At 38.4% G+C, this 19,323-nt stretch overlaps 2 protein-coding genes and 1 long non-coding RNA gene across 3 annotated transcripts; 2 read left to right on the top strand and 1 right to left on the bottom strand.

Annotated features, from left to right (window-relative positions):
- Positions 1 to 2,422: 2,422 nt before the first annotated feature.
- Positions 2,423 to 9,649, bottom strand: LOC105431829 (uncharacterized). The gene is made up of 7 exons (XM_089075234.1): positions 8,909 to 9,649; positions 6,864 to 8,735; positions 4,712 to 6,791; positions 4,419 to 4,505; positions 3,821 to 4,077; positions 3,624 to 3,707; positions 2,423 to 2,901 (listed from the first exon to the last, which is right to left on the bottom strand). The coding sequence occupies exons 1-7, from the start codon at positions 9,503 to 9,505 to the stop codon at positions 2,563 to 2,565; spliced, it is 5,316 nt and encodes a 1,771-aa protein (XP_088931360.1). The 5' UTR covers positions 9,506 to 9,649; the 3' UTR covers positions 2,423 to 2,562.
- LOC148937005 (uncharacterized) lies at positions 2,835 to 18,576 on the top strand. The gene is made up of 2 exons (XR_016138851.1): positions 2,835 to 2,910; positions 16,658 to 18,576. It is a non-coding gene; the product is annotated as an uncharacterized LOC148937005 (long non-coding RNA).
- On the top strand, positions 12,339 to 16,651 carry LOC105431828 (uncharacterized). Its single transcript, XM_089075200.1, has one exon. The coding sequence runs from the start codon at positions 12,357 to 12,359 to the stop codon at positions 16,392 to 16,394; it is 4,038 nt and encodes a 1,345-aa protein (XP_088931326.1). The 5' UTR covers positions 12,339 to 12,356; the 3' UTR covers positions 16,395 to 16,651.
- Positions 18,577 to 19,323: the final 747 nt, after the last annotated feature.

The raw sequence follows: 19,323 nt of genomic DNA, 5'->3' as shown, positions 1-19,323 counted from the left end.
GGTTAGGACTTTTAGATAGTTAAAACCTTTATTATCTATTATGAATCGTGAGACTACAGCCACTACAATTCACATTTTATCAATGTTATTGGAGTTTTAACAAAAATTCATATAATTTATATAATTATAATTTATAAACACAATGACTATGTGAATAATAACTTTGCGTAAATACTACGCTATCTGTTATGCCTTTCTCAAGTACGTAAAAGATAGTGTTGCGTTTGCGATAAACAAAAATAAAAATGTCTGAGTTAATAATGTCTGAGATATAAAATTATCTGTAATAAATCAAATGCATATTAAGATAGAATCTAAATGTACGTACATAAGAAGTTGCATTACATTGATAGATTATAATTATATTATTGAATAATTATATATATATATATATATATAAAATTATTCAATAATATATATATATATATATATATATATATATATATATATATATTTAGAAAAAGTTTTTAAAAAGTATTTAAAAATTTATTTGTGAGAAATAAGGTTTATTTAAATACAGTCAAACAAGATAAATATTTTCATATATAACAAATAAAGCATTTTACAATTAGTAAGAAGAATTAAATATAATAAATTTCACAAAAATATATATTTTTTCATCATAATTGAACTTTTTCATAAGAAATAAATATCGAAGAAAGTGTCAGAAGCTAATATTTACTTCTAAATTTTGATCTTTTTTTCTAACCTATGTATAACCTAATATTTTAATATTTTATTTAATTTTATAAATACGATTTTATTTACCTATCAATTTTATATTTAATAATTTTTAATTTTTTCTTTAATTAAATGTATCACTTTATTTTATCAGTACATTTTCCAATATTCCACTCACGTCCAATCCAAACAAGTCGCGCATTTGTCTAAAATGAATTGGCACAGCTATCTGCAATGATAATAATAAATGAGATTAATTACTTCTGGAGACTCGGCTTCTGCATGTCTCACTTGTTATTGTTGTTTTGTCGTAGAAAAATGTCGATTCTAGAATCCGAATCTCAGATAGAAATGGAAATATAGAAATGTAATGAGCATTCTACGTAAATATATAATAGCTGAATACACAAGCTTAATGCATGTAAACGCATAAATGTACGAAGTCATTCTTTGATACGTACATAAATATTTCCAATTGCAATCCCTTGCTAATATCACATTGGTATGCATATGTTCGATATTGTCGCAGTCATATCTCTCCATTGTACGAGAACTCTCGTAATCGAAGTAAGAACATATAGCTAATGATTAGCGTACAACTAATGATTACATTTTTTTTATGGCATAATGCATTTTCTTATATGTATTTTATGAATATATGATGTAAAAATTTAATTATGAAGATGAAATTATGATAGTGCAGTTTCATGCAAATTTTTTTAATGAATAATTTTTTATTATATGCGTGACAAAAAATTATTGGCGCGTTTCATCCCGCAGAGCAAAAATATCCAAAATACACATACATACACAGAGATATCTTAAAGGACACATGCAGTGACGTTTAATCTTTATCAAACTGGTATAGTACATGCTTTGACTACATAACACACTTTACTTAACAGACTTTACATAACACACGTAGATTTGCTATAGACTTCTTTTATTATTAGCAAATATTATTAATGATAAAAAAAATGCTTTATCATTAATATTCCGGTTATTAAAGGCTATCAAATAGCCGACAAATATCTTTTGTAGGTAACACTGGAACAGAAAACGGCAAGGAGGATAAAAAAGAGAAAAAAAGTGACGTCTTTTACAATCGTCGATCCGTCGTCATCTCGCAGTGCTCGCCCCATTGGCAGTGCTATATCGATATTTTGCGAGTTTATTTCAATTCCACGCGGTGAACACACAGCTAAACGGATTTTGACAATTCATTTATCGTTTGATCTACTCGCGCATTTCAATTATATGTTTACTCTTTGTCGACGGCATTCGCCTTCCTATTGAGCCGGCGCGCACATCGACGAGTCGCGTAAAGTCGTGGGAACGGATGCGGTATGGCACAATTGAATTAATCTGGTTCGAACAACGCGACCTTCGAAATGAAACAGGAAATCACGTTATCGCACGTGGTGCCACCGCGTGCCGTAAGCATGCGCCGTAGAACAAGCGGCTGTCATTAGTTATTATTGTTCGGTCGTGATTAGCAACAAAATCATGTTGTTGCTGAATATGTTAACGCCTAGGAGATTGTTGCGGCCATTCATAGTGAAGAACATGGAGAACGTGGACATGAACAGGGTCTGCTGAAAGAACTGCAGTAGTTTCGAAAAGCGCTATTTTATTTGGTATCCTTTCCGGCGTTTAATTATGAACTTATAATTAATCGAATCAAATTAGTTTTTAAGGTACTAAATTATTCATTATTACTCATAATCAAGTATTGATCGAGTTCTTGTATTATCTTTTTATTTTATATATCGACATGAAAGAAAGAAATATAAAAAATATTTTATCTTGTTGTTGCATCCAGCAGCAACCAGAGCTTGCGTCACTTTTACCATATCCGTTAATATAATTGGAAAGAAAGCTTCACGCTGAATCATCCATGGTAAGGTGGAGTGCCAAGTTGCGCCTTCTTTCGAGATTCATCCGGTCGGAGATTTGAATCAGTTTTGCCTGCTCGAGACGAAGAGTCCGCCTTAATTCCTGCAGCTTCCATCCCGCTTCAATCTGCTTCTCGGCTATTTGCTTCTGCAAGGCGGCGATCCGTCGATTTAAAGCATCGTAATCCGCCCGCAGCGGATCGCCACCGTCTCGATTAATCGCTGATCGATCGCAGACCGCAGGACTGCTATCTTGCTGCACCATATTTGAAGTTAACAGACAGATTTTATCGTGTAGTTCGGCCAGTTGTGTCAGCGTCAAAGACTGAAAGCGGTAAATGCAAACATTTCATATCAGTAAGCGAGTTTATTCTGATAACAAGTATACTTTAATTTATTTATTGTAACTAGAAAAGGCGTGAGATATAAGTCATAAATAAACGCGTGATGAAAGATATTTACGTGTTCATGCAAATTGATCCGCATGAACACATAAATATTTTTGCGTTTGGTTTTTATTTGCGACATGCGCTCTTTTAGTATCTCCTTTTTTGTCATTTATTTACTTTTGAGTTTAACAAAGTAAAATTTATTCCGAGAATCTCAGTTATAAATCTCAACAGTTATCTTATTTCTTGAGTTACATTATATCTAGGCAAGAACGTATACATATTTTACATTAATTTTTAAAAAAATCGTTTTTAATTTATAGTACTTTAATTTTTCTTTCTTTCTGTATTAATTTTTTAAATATAGACACACGTTCCGACTTGAAATAATGTCTATTAATAATTTTTAATAATAACGTTTTATTTAATAATAATAATTTTAAATTAAAGTGCAATACAATAATCATATAATAATAAATAAAATTTATTTATAAATAAAAATGATAAATTTTGTTTACACGTAAAATATAAATAAATTAAACATGCATCAAACTGACTCCCATTTACGTCAAAAGAAGTCACGTGAGCTTACGGATTAATAGATACAAAAAAGCGAACGCGATCGTCAAAATGAACTCTTATCATCGCATGTGCATACCTTCAACCAAGATTCAGGATCAAAAGCTGCAAGCTCATCGCCATTATTCACATCTGCAACCTTAGTAACTTCCACACCGAGCTCCTGAAAATGATTTATTTTCAAACGTCAATATACAAGAATCGAAAAATTCAAATTATCCATCGGACAAATTAGGATCGCATACTAGACCAAATGTTATCTCTTATTGACCGTACCGATAATTGCTTTATGTAATTCTTATTATCACTTCTGCATTCATCAAGCAGTTTCAGCAACTTATCGATATTTTGCACTTCGATTTCCGCCAGATAAATGTTCTCGGACAGCTTTTGTGATTCTTTTAATAACTCGATGACGGACGGTACGGTCCAGCGCTTGATTTCGAAATCGTCGTCCCACGTCGTCGCCATCGCGGGTCTCGAGGGAATTTTACCGTCCACAAATTGTATATAATCACGTACGCGTTGCACGGCTATTGTATTGCGAGAACAAATGCGAACCAACTTGCAGAAATTATGTAATCAGAGTTTGTTCGTGTCACTTTCTATGTATCTCAAAATTAGGTACTGTTAGCTTCCTGCGAAACTGACACACGGCTTTTAACATCGGTTTAACATCATGTAATTAATGGAATATAACAATTTGCAAAATGTTGTTTGCGAGTGTCGCAAGCTTATGGAAATGCTTAACTTATTAAGATATTAGCCGGACTAATTACAGTCTACATGAATAGGCAAATCCGCGCATTTTCTGCGCCGCGATAAAAACTGTCGGAGTGACAAAACAGACAGAAAGTTTTTATGCAAGTTTTACCGTCATATTGCTTTTCAATTTGCTTCTTTAGTAATTCATTCGCCTTAACGAAGTCGCCGCATTCATCCGGTTTAATCACGCCAGCCTCTGGAATTACAAAGATGTCTTTCCTTTAATACGAACGCGACGGATAAAATTCAACGGTGAGAAAAAAATTCGCCTAAAAGTACAAATGAATGAAACGCATTACGTTACTAAATTATATTGAGTGACTTAAATATTCATGTAATAAAAAAATAATGAGTACTTAAATGTTAATGCTTTCCTAATGTTTTGAAAGAAAGTGTACAAACCTACGATTGGAGAAAACGATCTCAGCAATTCGATCTTTTCATTCAAATTATTAACTTCATCGTTCAAACGCTTTATCTCCACTTGACACTGATCTAATTTGGACTTGAGCTTTAAATTTTCAATTTTCAGCGCATTATTTTCAACAAACAGTTTTCGGATTTGCTCTTTTGACCCATTAACTTTTTCATCGATTTCCTCGGGATAAACCTTTATTTCATTTTGCTGCATTTTCAGTTGACCTAGTTCTAATTCGAGACCTTCATTGATCATTTTTAATTTATTATTCTCTTCCGTCGCGTGTCTTAAATCCTCTCTCGCCTTGTCTATCTCGAGCATCAATGTCTTCAATTCATTTTGAAATCTGTCGATATCGTCCACATCCTTTATAGAATCACCTTTCAATTTTTCAATATTCTCTTTTAATTTATTGATCTCATTTTGCGCCCTTTTCAGGTCATCCCGCAATTCCTTATTTTCTGTCATTAACTTTTCTAAATCCAGCCGTCCTTTATCAGGCTCCGCCTTTACTCTCGGCAAATCATCTCTCAATTTGCCGTTTTCAATTTCCGACTTTTCGAAATCTTCCCTTGGAGGAGCAAGCGATCGATCCTTCAAAGTAGTCAATTCGATCGTTAGTCGTTCGTTGTCCGCTCGGCATCTATTCAAATCGTCTTGTAAATAGATCAAAGTATCTTTTAAGGTAGCCAATTCCTGTAAGGCGGCGTTCTTATCTGATTTCTCTGCGTACAAATCGTTAGTTAAGTCATCAAGCTGGACGCGTGCGTTATCAGCACGCGCCTTTAAAGTCGCAGCTTCAGCTTTCATATTGTTCACTTCCTTTTCGAACTGCTCTTTTTCATTCGACAAGTCAACAAGCTGTCTATCCAGAAATTTAATCTTCGTTTCGGCATTGCCGAGTACTGTCTTCAATTCATCGATCTCTTTCTTTAACTTGCTGTTCTCATTCTCGGACTTATCGAGGTCATTCCTCGCCATTGTTAAATTCAACTTGATAGAATCGAGTTCGGCTGCTATTTTAATATTTTCAGTTCTCAAAGTGCCATTTTCGTTTGCCGATGCAGCATATTGTTTATTCACATCGTTTAGTTTATTCTTCAAATTCTCATTTTCTACACGTGTCCCATCCAATTCCGCTTTTAGATCCGTTAATTCATCGCTCAAAACGATCGCCTTTTTCTCAATAGCTTCCTTCGCAGCTTTATTCGACGCAGCTTCTTTACCTAACTCATTCACTTCCACTCGTAAAGCGTCTAACTCACTCATAAGTGCTTTCTTCTCTTCGAGCAACGCGGCTACATGATGTTGCAAAGCGTTTACTTTATTCTGTGCGTCGATCGACGTTTTCTTTAAATCCTCCACTTCACTGTTTAACTTGCCGTTCGTTAATTCAAGCGCACCAAAATTTTCCTGCAGCTTTTCCAACTCTGCTCTCAATCTATCGTTTTCCGATTGGCTAGTAGATAATTCCAATCTAATTTTTTCTGATAATGCCTGTTCGGCTACCAGACTAGACTTCAGACCTTTAATTTCAGCTTTCTGTTCATCGCCCTCGCTTTTCAGTTTGCCAAATTCTTCCTCGAATTTCTGTCTTTCTTCTTTTAAATTCGTATTTTTTATTTTCAAATCGTCAACCTCGGATATCAATTTGTTTGATTTATGTTTTAACTTATTATTCTCGTCTGTTAATATATTTGTTTCAGATTTTAATGTGTCATTCTCTGTTCTTAAAGCTAATATTTCATCTTTCGTGTTTTCCACTTTTATTTTTAATGTTAATACTTGATGCGACAAATTTTCCTCTTTATCTCTCATCTTATCATTTTCCGTTCTTAATTTACTCAATTCGGATTTTAATATTTCAAGTTCTTCTCGCAAAGCGACGACTTCATCCTCTGCTTTCGTTAGTTTCTCCACAACTTCTTCTTTAGCAGATTTTTCGGCGACTGAAGACTGCTTTAGTTTTTCTAACAGATTTTTCAGCTCTGCTACTTCTTCCTTGAACTTAATCTTCTCATTTCTAAGATTCGTTATCTCCTTCTCTAATGCTTGATGCTCAACCTATGAATTTCAATGTGATTATTATCAAAGGCACAAGAGGTTACAAGAGGAATACGTAATAATTATCTCTACCTTACAGACATTTAAGGCTTCCTTTGTCTTTTCATTCTCGACAGATAACTTATCTATGTCCATTTTAAGCTTGAAATTTTCCAACTTCCAATATTCAATATCTTCTTCCGCTTTAGATAATTGCGATTGAAGATCAGATATGGCCGGTTTTAAATTATTAATCTCGCTCGTCATCTCATCGTTCGCGACCCTTAGGCGCAACGATTCCTCGCCCAGATTCAACAACTCCTTCTTGAGGACGTCTTTCTCTTCTTTTAGAGCATGATTTTGCAGCTTCATCTCATCGATCTTTGAAATCAAATTTTTCATCTCGCTCTTCAACGCCGCTAATTCCTCCTGAATGTCTCGTTTAGCAGTAGTTTCTGCACTTAGATCTAGTTTTACTCTGTTGATCTCGTTTTGCAAAGAGTTGAACTCGTTCTGCACCTTGTCCTTATCGATCTGTAAACCAGCAATCTGAGCTTGGAGAAATTTAACCCGATCCTCAGCGACGTTGAGTTGTCCTCTTAATATATTTACTTCGTCCGTCGATAAATTTATTTGTTCCGTCAATTTGTCTAATTTCACCTTTAGCTTATCATTTTCGTCTTTATAGTTATTCCTCTCCGCCTTAATATCTTTGTTCTCCGCTTCTGTTCGGTGAACATCTGCCCTTAGCTGTTCATTTGTAACTTTCGCCTCTTTCAGTTCATTATTTAACCCAGCTGTTTCTTGCCGCAAATCTGCAACTTCGTTATTTGCCCTTGTCAATTTGTTACTTGTATTATCCACCTCCTTTTTCAGAGTTTCTATTTCGGACAATAATTTTGTTAGTTCTTCTTTCTCATCATCCACCTCTTGTAATAATTTTCTGTTCTCCGACTTCAACTTTGCCATTTCGCTCTGCAAAGTATTGAAGTCCTTGAATAGCTTGTTATTATTTACATTAGCCTTTTCCAATTCTTCTGTAAGAAGTCTATTGTCGAGTTTAAATTTGTTCAATTGTTTCTCTGCGTCGTCTAACGCTACATTTGTCTTAGATAAGTCGTCCTTAAGAAAACTATTCTCGGATTTCAAATTGTCTCTTTCAGCTGTCAGATTGTCCTTTTCGGTTTGAACAACAGTACTTTCGTTCTTTAGTTTATCGTTTTCAGTCTTTAATCTGTCCATTTCTTGTAGCAACCTATCGAGACCGTCTTTTAACGCAATGTCTTCCGATTTTAACCGATCCCTTTCCGTTGCTTGTTTCTCTAATTTATCTCTTAAATCCTTATTCTCAAATAATAATTGATCTATTTCCGCCTTAATATCATTATTTTCCTTTCTCGAAGATTCCAGTTCCTTAATCATGTTATCAAGATTGTTTTTCAAAGCAACGTTTTCTTCTTTAAGTTCGTTAGTCTCCAATTTAGCATTTTCCAATGTCTCCTTCAAGAATTCATTTTCAGCCTCGAGACTATGCAAATCGCCCCTCGTGCCCCCTAGCTCTTTTTGCATCACTTGAAATTTTTCTTCTCCGAGACGCAGGTCAACGTTCAACTTATCGATCTCGTTCTTCAACTCATTATTTTCCTCCGTTATTCTCTTCAGCTCTTCTCGCGTTTTTCGAATTTCCCTATCTAACAAAGCATTATTATTCTTTAATTCGTCGCATTTGGCTTTCGCTGTCTCGACGTGCAGCTTCAGAGATTCGTTTTCGTCGCTAAGTTTAACTATTTGACTATCCTTCTGATACACCACATCCCGTATCTCCCCCAACTCATTGAGAAGTTCCTTTTTCTCTGTCTCGAGATTATACAGTTGGGATCTCATATCTTCGATCTCGCTCTGCAACTTACTCATGCCCAGCACAGCCAGTTCCGACTGCCGCAGGCTCTCAAGAAGCTCCGTAATCTGCGAACAAACACCCAATTGTGAGTACCGCCGCAGAGTTGGACAAGTATAAACATTCCCCTAGCATTTCGACAAAACGCGAGTCTACGTGTCGGTATAAAACTCAGGACTTTTAACATATCGCGTAACGCGCAATCGAGCATTTAGACACGCGGAGAAATAAAGAGAGATGCCTTATCGTCAGGTTTCTCAGGTTCTTCAGGTTCTTCAGGTTCTTCAGGTTCTTCAGGTTCCTCTTTTATTTCCTCGATCTTCTTTATCTCATCCATCATAACCGCCTGCCTGACGATCGTCCGATCGAGATCTAACGTCGCCGCGGCAGTGATGGCTTTCTGTTGCTCGAGTTCGCTTCGTAGTGTCTCCGCATAAGCCGTCTTCTCATCCAGATGCGTTTTTAATTCGGCCAGAAGCGTTTCGCAGTTTCGAAGCTGACTTAACAATGCCGACATGTCTGCTTCCTCCTCGTCCGCCGGTGGAGGAATCACACCCTCCTCGATCTCTCTCATCGAACGACGAATTTGCATGAGCTCAGCTTGCAGGCGCTCGTTCTCCGTTCGCAGATCTTCGCAGCTCTTTGATAGATCCACCGATGTCTGCATTGATCTCTCGACAACCACGGACACCTGTTGATCGGCCTTCTGACCATCTTTCATTAACTCACGAAGCTTCGCCCTCAAACGATTTAATGCCGCACAGGAAGTATCCTCCTCCGCTTCCGCCAGTTTCAGCTTCAGATGCGATATCGTATCTCGCATTCTGTCGACGGTCATATCAACACATAATTATATTGGCGTACCATAATTTAACGAAGATAGATGATTTTCGCGGAAATATCGCGACCAGTGGACTGTGATTAATCTCCTTCTAAAGCCGCACAACTTTACGAGATATGAAACAAGAAGCTCGCTTTTACCATTATGACCATTTCCGAACGATTAATTTGTTAGTTTTACAGGCATTTTTTTTTACATTCTCCTTCCGCTTGTTATTCAAGTATTGCTCATTAAGGAAGTATGCAGGAGAAGAGAGAGAGAGAGAGAAAAAGACTCGACTATCAGAAATTTCATAGTCAATAGACATTACGTACTGTTTTTTTTCGGCGGCGAAACGATCTCTCAGCGCAGCTATTTTCTCCCTCACGTATTTAACTTTTTTGCACGGATCGTCGCAGCAATCTCGTTCGGCGAGGCTCTCTCCGAGGTTGCGAACTTTTTCCGCTAGTTCCTCATTTGCATTCTGCAGCCTTTCGTTTTCCTCGCGGTAATGCACGAGCAAGGGATCAGGGCCCAATACCCCGTCGGGTTTCACACCTATATGGAAATTATTTGACCGGTCGAAATATATTCGGTATATATATATTCTCTCTCTCTTTTATATAAGAAAATACGGGTGAGCCATGCATATCGACAAAACTATGCAAACTTGGACTATTGCAAAGTATCGAAAATAAAATTGATAAAATAACTAAATTCATCCGCCGATTTCGTTTAACGTTTAATAACCGAAATATTTATATCAATCATGAAATATTCAGAAATTCAAAAAAATTAATAGAATAGATTTCTGAATCGCTACATAATAAATAGAACCTGCGGCGCACCGAAAAAAAGCAAAAATTGCGCTGAAATTATTCTTCGTATAACGGCTCTTTTTTGCAAAACTCATTTTGTAAGGGAACAAAGACGGGGGCGGGGATGGGGGGAGAGAAGTTCAGCTGAAATGGAACATCGATACCGAATGATCGTAGAGCTTGTTTCAGAGACCTATTTTCGCTCTCGAGCTGCAGCCGTTCCATGCGCCACTTCTTCATCTGGCACTTCATTACCGTTAGTTTTCGCAGAGCGAACGGCAGATCGTAGATCTCCGATTCCTTCGAGTTGTCGCTGAAAGGGTTGTAATCGCAGCAACAGCATGGTTCGTGCGGCGGCGGCTCGATTGGTCTCGGCGGTGGCCGCGGTGCATGACATCCGCATGAACAAAACGGCGGTGCATATCGATCGTCCATGACCTGGTACAATTTTGAGGGCCACCTCTTGGGGGTTTAACCTCTTTGCATGGTGTACGTTCGGCGACAACGCGAATCTATTCCTGAAAATATCTCGCCAGTCACCACGATGCTTTTGCAATGGTGCGTATCGCGTAAAAAAATATAAAAGTTACTTGATATTCAGCACTAGTGTACTTTCCTATTGTACTTCATTAACATTATCGGGGTGAAAAACAAGTTATTTACGGCACGGGTCAATTCATAGATAACCCGCGGCGATGAAACGCGCTATCATTATTCGCAAAAGAAGCATCGCCGGGATAAAATCTTTTTATGCGCGGAGGTTGCGTGGAAAACTCGCGAAACGTCAGTCATATTTTTAAAATTATTCCCGCGAGCGAGTTAATCGAGTTCGATGTCAAAATCGATATAACTCGAATTAATAATGCAGATTTCAATTTTGGATAATTCAGTTCGTGAAATTGCGTTTTAAGTGGAATCTTCAGCGATTCGCTTAATAACCGAATTAACTGAATTAAATGTCTCAAATGTCGTCACGATGTCCGGATTCTGTACCGGAGAATTTCGTTCATAATTCGAGAATCCCAATGCGAGATTAGCGGCTGACGACTCACTCGGCAGTTTTTGAATAGAGACGTCAGGGCGCCGCGTATTATTAATCGAGTTTCCCCGTCCGCGCCGGAAAACCGGAAAACCGGAAGTACCGATTACGTACGACCCACATAATTAAGCGGTCGCTATAATTGAATTGCAGCGCAGTATGCCCGGCGAAAGTCCTCGTTAGAGCAGTCTTATTAGGTGTTCCGATATTGAGGGGCCGGCGCAGCGATACTGAACGCTTCTTAAGTTTCGAGAGTTTCGAGAGCACTTGGACCACAGTTCGGTTCTGTTCGAGAACTTATCGAGAGGGCCCGTCATCAATTAAATCTGCGCGGTAATTGCAAAGGAAGGAAGAAAACACGGTGCGGCGCGAGGTTACGAACTTCACGAAACTTTGCGCACCACTTTTTGCTCGTCGCATTACTCGTGCAAAATCACCGTTTCGTTAATCGAATTGGCGTAACGAAACAACGAACGAGCATTTACAAAATATGTATAATGATAAATAACAATATAAATATTTGTATGTATATAATATTGACAGATTCTGAAACGTGAAGATATCTGTGCTTCTGCTTTCCTATCGCGTGCACGAAAAAAATCGATTCTTTTATATTCCGAAAGATTTGATGACGTTTTGACATGGAAAAATTTTCAAGTTGACGAAACACTTCTGAAACACTGATTGAAAATTTTTGCAAATTATTGTCTTTCTATACGTTTTAATAAAAAAAAATATTCGTTGATATTTATATCCATTGATATTTATATTGACATTTGTATTAAATTTATAAGCGGCAGAATGTCCCGCTAACCGCAACCGGGACATTTGTAAAAATTAATAATAATTTAAATAAAATCGAAAGGTAAATTTATAAATAATTTGACATATAAACATACATGTATAAAAATCTTTCATATGAATTGTTAATAGCACCAATATTAACCTTTAGCAAAGTTTATTATCCTACACTTAATGTTACATAACCACTGGTAAAATTGAAGAAGCAGCAATGAGCGACAAATATCTCGACGATTACCTGCCAGTGATCGCGATTGACGTCGCCGTTGAAGAGAAGACGAGAATCGCCAAGATGGCTGTCGCGACCTTGCGCAAGCTGCACAACGTGATGCGGCAGATGAGAGATTGGCGGGAAGATAGCGCGAAACTGAAGAGTAATATCTGGCGGATGAAAATGGCTCTGCGTGCGGATGACAAGAATGGGAACGATAGCCAGCAGATCGATCCTTTGATCGTACATCAGAGAGCGGAGATTAGCCGGTTGGAGCAGGCGAACGGCGCATTAGAGAACGAAGTAACGAGCCTGAAATGCGCGCTGACGAAAGCCGAGGAAGACATCGCGCGTATCACCGTTCGCGAAATGGGCGATAAGATCGTGACGATCGGGAATGAATTCTCGGGCGAAAAGGAACACGCGAGCGACGAAATTCTCCGTCCAAAGGAGGACGAGACAGGCGTCACGTTGAGGCAATTCCAGGACAGGCTGGACGAGTTCGCGAGGGGTGATCGGACGATAGAAGTAATTTTCGCGAACGCGATCGGCAAAACCGTCGAGACGGTTATCGGTCTATCGGAGGAGCTCGTAAATGTCACCGAGAATCTGTATAGGTTTAAGAACCGAAACAAAAACCTGCGTCTCAAACTGGACAGATTGAGGGCCATGCTGCGATCCAAGTGCGGCAATAGCGCGGAATATCGGAGGAGGATCGGCGAATTGAATAATCTTGCGGAACAATTGATGGGGGAGATGGGCCGGTTGAAAGTTATTCGCGAGAATGCGAACTATAGCGAAAGTTCGAGCGCCATGGATATCCCGGACGTTGTTAGACACGTCGAGCGTTTGATGAACGACTTGAGGAACAATCTGAAGAGCGATCGCGAGGCGATGATCGCCGCTGGCGAGCCCGATTGTTTGAAGTACATGAAGAAAGTTGTTAATTTGAAAGTAAATCTGAGGATGCTGTCGGTGGAGCTTAGGCGATCAAATGTGCCGATGGATAAAGGATCATGCGAGAATTTCCCGGGCGGGAGGAAATGCATGGAGACGGCCTCGCTGTTGGATGATTTGTTGAAGGAAATCGACAGCGAGATTGGAAAATTGAAGATAAAACCGATGGACAAATATTGCCGAATCGGCGGCGTCAACGGCACGCGATATATGACCAAAGTTGTAGAACTCGAAGATATCGTTAGGAAATCTATCGCGGTGATCGCCATCCTAAAACAGGCCTCGCCTGAAATTATAAATACCAATGGGAAGATAACGGAGGCACTGGAAGACTTGATCGAGCGACTGTGTTGCAAGATAAAGGAACTCGAAATTTTCGACGATCGCGCGAATTTACGCGAAAGAATCGCGCAGATGGAGGCTCTGATCATATATCTAAAATCGGAATTGTCGGAGAAGAACGAGAGTATAGACGCGCTGAGCGATGAACGCGCAAACATTAGATTAACATTAGAGAGCGATCGCAAGAAATATGAAAAGATTATCGTCGACGTGCGCGAGGCGAACGAAAGTCTTCGGGGGAGTGTAAAAAAGAGCAAACAAGAAATATTGGAGCTGTCGCTTAAACGCGATCATTTCGAACAGCGTGTCGCGGAAATGCAATTGATGAAGGTTGAAATTGATGCAGTGAGAAAAGAATTGCGGGAGCTCCGCGATGACAAAGGGATGTTATTAGGGGAAGTGGAAAAGATGCGTGACGTTCTCCGAGAGAGGGACAAGGAAATTGAGAATATTATTACCCAGGGGGACGCACTGAAAGGGGTCTTGCGAGCCGAGGTGGAGAACTTGAAGACGAAACTTGGGATCACTTCCGACGAAAATGTAAAACTGAGAAGTATAATTGAGGGACTTGAGAAACAGAAGGAACACGAGCGGCTGGACAAATTGAAAAGTTCAGAGAAGGGAAACGGCGAGGAGGATCCTGACAATGGCGAATACTGTGCACGAAACCTCAGGGATGAATTAGAATACTCGAAAGCCGAGTCAAATGAGCCTGAAATAAGACTGAGCAAGGCGATGCGAATCGGCTATTTGAAGTGCGCATTGGATAAAGTCGCCGGTGACGGGGCCATGCCGGAGGATGAAATTTCCGATTTGAAGTCTAACGAGCAGTCGTTGACGTATCGATCGAACGTCCGGACGAGCTCCGGCAAGGAAACATTGAGAGAATACGAGAGAGTGATGGCGGGGTACAAAGCGTCGGAGAATAAAGTCAAACAGCTTCAGAACGAGAAAGAACAACTCGAGAAGGAGTTGTCGGAGTTGAGATCCGAAAAAGGATTATTGGATAGGTCGATGGCCGATGCCAATAACAAGTGCGCCGCGTTGCAGGATCAAGTTAACAAATTTAAGTCCGAGCGTAACGGCCTTCGGGGAAAGATAAGCGAGCACGAAGCTGCCGTGGAGAATTTAAAGTTCGAGTTGGAGAGAACGCGAGGGGAACTCGAAGATGCGGCCGTTAATGCGGCGCGCCTGCGATCGGAGAACTCGAGGATCGTCGCCGATTTGGATACGCTGTCTCTACGGAATATCGAGACCGAGGACCGTGTACGAGTGCTGTTGACAGAAAAGAACGAGTTGGCGACGCGTATTAACGAGCTCAATGATGAGAACGTCGCCCTGCGAGAGCAGTTGAATAAGGCGAAAGAAGAGAATGAATATTTTTCCATGGAATTGAATAAATCAAGGGTCGAAAATGACAAAGCGAAAGCGGAAAATGCTCTTCTGCAGGCTACCTGCGACACGAGGGAGCGAGATAACGTCGAGCTCAGGAGGCAGAGGGACGATGCTAGAGGGAGAATAAATGAAATCGGTAACGAGTGCAGAGTATTCGGTAATCAACTGAAAATCCAGCGAATGAAGTATGAGGCGCTGCGGCTGGCCGTGGCCGCGTTGCGCGACGAAAGTAACGATCGTAAGAATTACTTAAGAAAGATCGATACGCATACGCATCCGCTTCACGAGCGGGGATTCGCCGACGCTTATAATGAGATTAACGAGCAGAAATTGGGTATCGCGTGTACAGGCATAAAGATGAAAATTGATGAGCGGAGGAACGGCGAAACAGAAGTCAAAGTAGAATCTGATACATGCGCGGACCGTGATAACAAAGCGGAGATCAAAGACAAGCCAAAGGCCGAACTAAAGAGACTGAGAACCGAGAATAAGGCTTTGAAATTAGAGCAGGCGAATTTGCGGTCTGAAAACTTCGAGATTACGACGGGGCTGGCTCGTACGGAGGATAAATCCAAAAATCCGACGGAAATGACGACGGCGGATGAGGAAATCGTCGGTGCTATCTCGAAGAAATTCGAGAGCGCACCGAGTATCCGATACGAAAAAGGAGTAAGCAATTATCGTAATTATTCCGACAATCCGAAGATGTCCGAGCATAACGAAAGAATTGTAGCGCCCGATATCGATCAGCACCAAGTCGGGAATAGGACGCTGGAGATGAAAGCAGATATCCTGCGCGATAGTCGCGACTCCGACCTGATGAACAGCGAGAAAACGAAGGCCGACTTTAGCGGAACGATCGAGGAGATTCAAGCTTTGAAACTCGAGTTGATGAATCTGAGGGACGAGAAAGCGACATTGAGGTCGCAGCTCGAGATATTTAAGGAAGAATCGAACGCATTGAAATCAGAGAGGACAGCTTTAAAGGACGAGCTCGCCGCCTCGAGGAAGTCGAATTTCGATCTTAGGCTCAAAGTGAACGACCTACGAGGCGCTAACGAAAAATTGAGAGAGACGAATATGGGATTGGGGGGTCGTCTGCAAGATGCATTAAGAGAGATGAATGAGTACACCGCGGTATCGGAAGTATCGGACGGAAAATTAAAAGATAATTTTGAGGATGCGTCAAGTGACAATTGGAAAAAGTATATCTTCGCGGAGAGAAATCTGCGGATAAACAGACGAAATCGATTCGACTACGTCTCCAACAGAAATCCAGATCTACAATCCATCGAAAAGAATCTACAACATATAGAAGGACATAAAAGAATACAAAAGTCTTGAGATTGCTGAATATACATATCTTCACACAGTATTTACGTACACGTAGTAATTTACTAAATCTTTATTTATCATACGTACTAATACTATAAAATTATTTTCATTAATCTTAATTAGGAGAAGAAGAATGAGGAGAAAGTATTTTGCAAAAATAGCTTGGAACACATTAAATCGAAAAATGAATATAATTTTATTATACTTGGATAATTTATTATGCTTTGAATATATATATTTTATACTTCATTTAGTTTCTTTTGTTGTTAAAGGCTCCACGTAACCGCGACAGTTCTTCGAAAATTTATGAAGGCAACTCTCATGTTCTCTCAGCAAGCGGCAAGAATCGTTTTAAGAGCAACTGACAAAACCTCCTGAAAGCGTGCCGCTACTTCATCTTTTAGGAGTAGACGAGTAGTTAAAGCCAAACAGGACAATGACAACAGGAGCGTGACGGCGATAAGGATAAAGCGGTGTCGGTGGAGCGCGTAATAATGCATTAATCGCGCGCGCATGTCGGGCCATTATCGCATACTCTACGACCACGGCGTCACGTCGAAAATCCTCGTCTGAGATTATTTCAACAAAAACGTAAAGCTCGCTTTGCGCAGCATAGTCGGTGCTCATTTATTATTCCCATAGACCGGCAGAGTGCGATGTGGCACATTGCAAATGAGTGGATACTCCTCGGGCGCTCCTACAATTACATTCTTCTTCGGTCTTTGACTTCTGTATTCCGGATTAAACGGCCACAATTAAATCTCAATGAGGTATCTATCAGATTTTACTACTAGTTGAAGTTCGAAATAGATTGCGAAAATAACGTAATGGTATCTGGCGGCAGCGTACCACCGAATGTTATTCCGTTTAGACTGCGATCAATAATCACGTTTTGTAAAAAAAAAAAAAATTTTTTTCGTTTCATCAAAAAAATTGTTTTATCAAAAAAAAAAAAAAAAAAAAAGGGCCGCAATAACCGCGCGTACGTAAAGCTGATAGCTCAATTATGCTTCACGCGTAATTTTTTACTGCAATACGCAGACAGCATACGCGGGATAAAAGCGCGTCTGTACTCGATATGGAAACGCGTTCGGATGTACATATTGTAATATCTTCCGTGATAAATCAACTGATCGCGTGTAATAGCGTATACGTTATACCGGCGAAAAACATTGAATTGCTGTAACGACAGATGTTACAACAGGGGATACCCCTTTGTTTTGCGACTCCGCACGTGAGATACACGTTGATGCGAATTTTTGTCAGTAATCCCACATTTCCGCGCGGTTTAAACATCCGGATATTATAATTTGTGTATTATAATCCGCACGTCATATATGCGATCTGAAGTCAAACAGATACCTTTCGTGCTATTAATGAGATTAATTCATCCTTGCCAAATACATTATGCCAAATATGATACAATAGATTTGAGTCAAATATTTATTTCATCTAGTGTTCAGTTCATTAATAACGTATCGATGTAACTATGTAATTGAGATGAAAATAATTTTTCTCTTGTACAATGAAGAGATGTAATATTAATGACAATTATACTGTAACAGACTTGCGGATATCAATTTTTTATATAAACCCGCGAATGCATAAATAAAAGATAAAAAGCAATAATGCATAAGTTTTTTATTAAAATGAAGATTAAAATGGTCATTTCATATTTGAATAAATAATTTTATATAGTGTCTTCTGATCTATAAATATGAATATTTTCGAATACCGTCTGATGATGTACAGACAAAGGTGTTATTTTGAGTTTGTATAAAAATAATTTTATATAAAATTAAATTATTATTAATAAATCATGTGATTATAATTATATAAGGAAATGTTTTTAATCAAAAGTAATCGTTTTTAATTATTTATGAATTTATTAAGGTCAAAAGTTAAAAAATTTAAGAAATGCAAAAAGAGATTATATGTATTTAACAGAACAAGTGGCATTACTCGGCAGGCTAGATAATAATTTTTTGAATTTATATAGATATATAATATATATCTATTATTTATACACATATATATGTATATAAAACATTATTTTATTTTTCATGCACAATAGTTAATAGATAATATTAACTTGATATAAATAAAAAATTAAGAAGTATTGATTTTCGATTTTTTAAAATGATAGATTTATTACTCAGTATATGTATTGTTGCACAATCAAAAAGGAAAATTATTTCTTAATGTCTAACACATAGTTAATTCAATTTTGAATTAGTTTCATTAATTCAATTTTGAAAATAATTATAAAAAAATAGTCGCAGATGATTCGACTGTATGAAGGTAAAGTTTTTCAAAGTTTATTACGAATCTTTGAGGAATTTCACGTTTGTAATTCAAATTAATTGGCATATCCTTAAAATTATTCTTCTTGTATTTATATGTTACGTACTTGTATGCATAGAAGTAAAAACAGTGAATGCAGATTGTTGCAAATAAAACGCAGTGTAAGTTGAGTTGCACAGTCAGATGTGTTTCGCGAACGCGTTCCATGTACTGTATGTCCATGGGACTAAACAGACTTTAATTGCGGGAAATCACTGTAATCACGAAACGCTGATGCAAGCTCGTTTTTTTCCCATCCCTTTTCTGCTGCCATCCCCGACATGACGTCACGAATGCACAGTAAATAAAGACAGAGTGATCGTTATTTCACAGGAACAGGAATTACTATATGTCGATTATTGATATTGCGAAAAAAATAGTAATGAGAAAAAAGATGAAAAAAGTAGTAATGATTGTTGTGATAGTCGAATTTTATTCAGGAAAATGTTTATAAATGTATGATGTTCATTTATTTGGCTGTTATCTGACCTGAACTTTTCAATAAATTGCACATATAATCGGATTTATTTTAGCAGATCACGAAAAATATTAAACCTTTTATATGCGCTTTTTAAAAAGTGGAGATAATAAAAGT

Source organism: Pogonomyrmex barbatus, unplaced genomic scaffold, assembly GCF_055798465.1.
Source record: "Pogonomyrmex barbatus isolate J1 unplaced genomic scaffold, ASM5579846v1 scaffold18, whole genome shotgun sequence".
Classification (NCBI taxonomy): Eukaryota; Metazoa; Arthropoda; class Insecta; order Hymenoptera; family Formicidae; genus Pogonomyrmex; species Pogonomyrmex barbatus.
The sequence above is the reverse complement of the archived record's forward strand: the minus strand, read 5'-3'. Positions and strand labels throughout refer to the sequence as shown.